The following is a 265-nucleotide window of genomic DNA, read 5'->3' as shown; positions in this document are numbered from 1 at the left end:
TAATTTACATTACAATATTCAATATTCATCACAATATTCAAATTAACATTTTATTTTAAAAATGAATGATAATTAAATACAGGAATAATTTACAGGATTCCAAAAATCATCTATACACATTGTCTGGAACTTTGAGAGGCAAAGATCTCATTAATTTCCCCCTCATCATTTTCCTTATAATATTGATTTTATTACTAGACAAGTTGAAGTTGGGGAGATCTGCAACTGCCTATACCTGGTGCTCTCATGGAAACCTCCAACCACA

The 265-nt window shown here is 30.2% G+C and overlaps 1 protein-coding gene across 1 annotated transcript in view; it reads right to left on the bottom strand.

Annotated features, from left to right (window-relative positions):
• Positions 1-265, bottom strand: part of LOC107701813 (kelch domain-containing protein 4-like) — a 9,088-nt gene that overhangs the window by 5,173 nt on the left and 3,650 nt on the right. Inside the window, exon 7 of the mRNA XM_016503928.1 lies at positions 236-263. Coding sequence (XP_016359414.1) covers positions 236-263 — 28 coding nt within the window. The remainder of the gene's footprint in view (positions 1-235; positions 264-265) is intronic.

The sequence above is a fragment of the Sinocyclocheilus anshuiensis genome, unplaced genomic scaffold (genome assembly GCF_001515605.1).
Source record: "Sinocyclocheilus anshuiensis isolate Anshui unplaced genomic scaffold, SAMN03320099.WGS_v1.1 scaffold729, whole genome shotgun sequence".
NCBI lineage: Eukaryota > Metazoa > Chordata > Actinopteri > Cypriniformes > Cyprinidae > Sinocyclocheilus > Sinocyclocheilus anshuiensis.
Note: the sequence above shows the minus strand (reverse complement) of the source record. Positions and strands in the feature narration are given on the sequence as shown.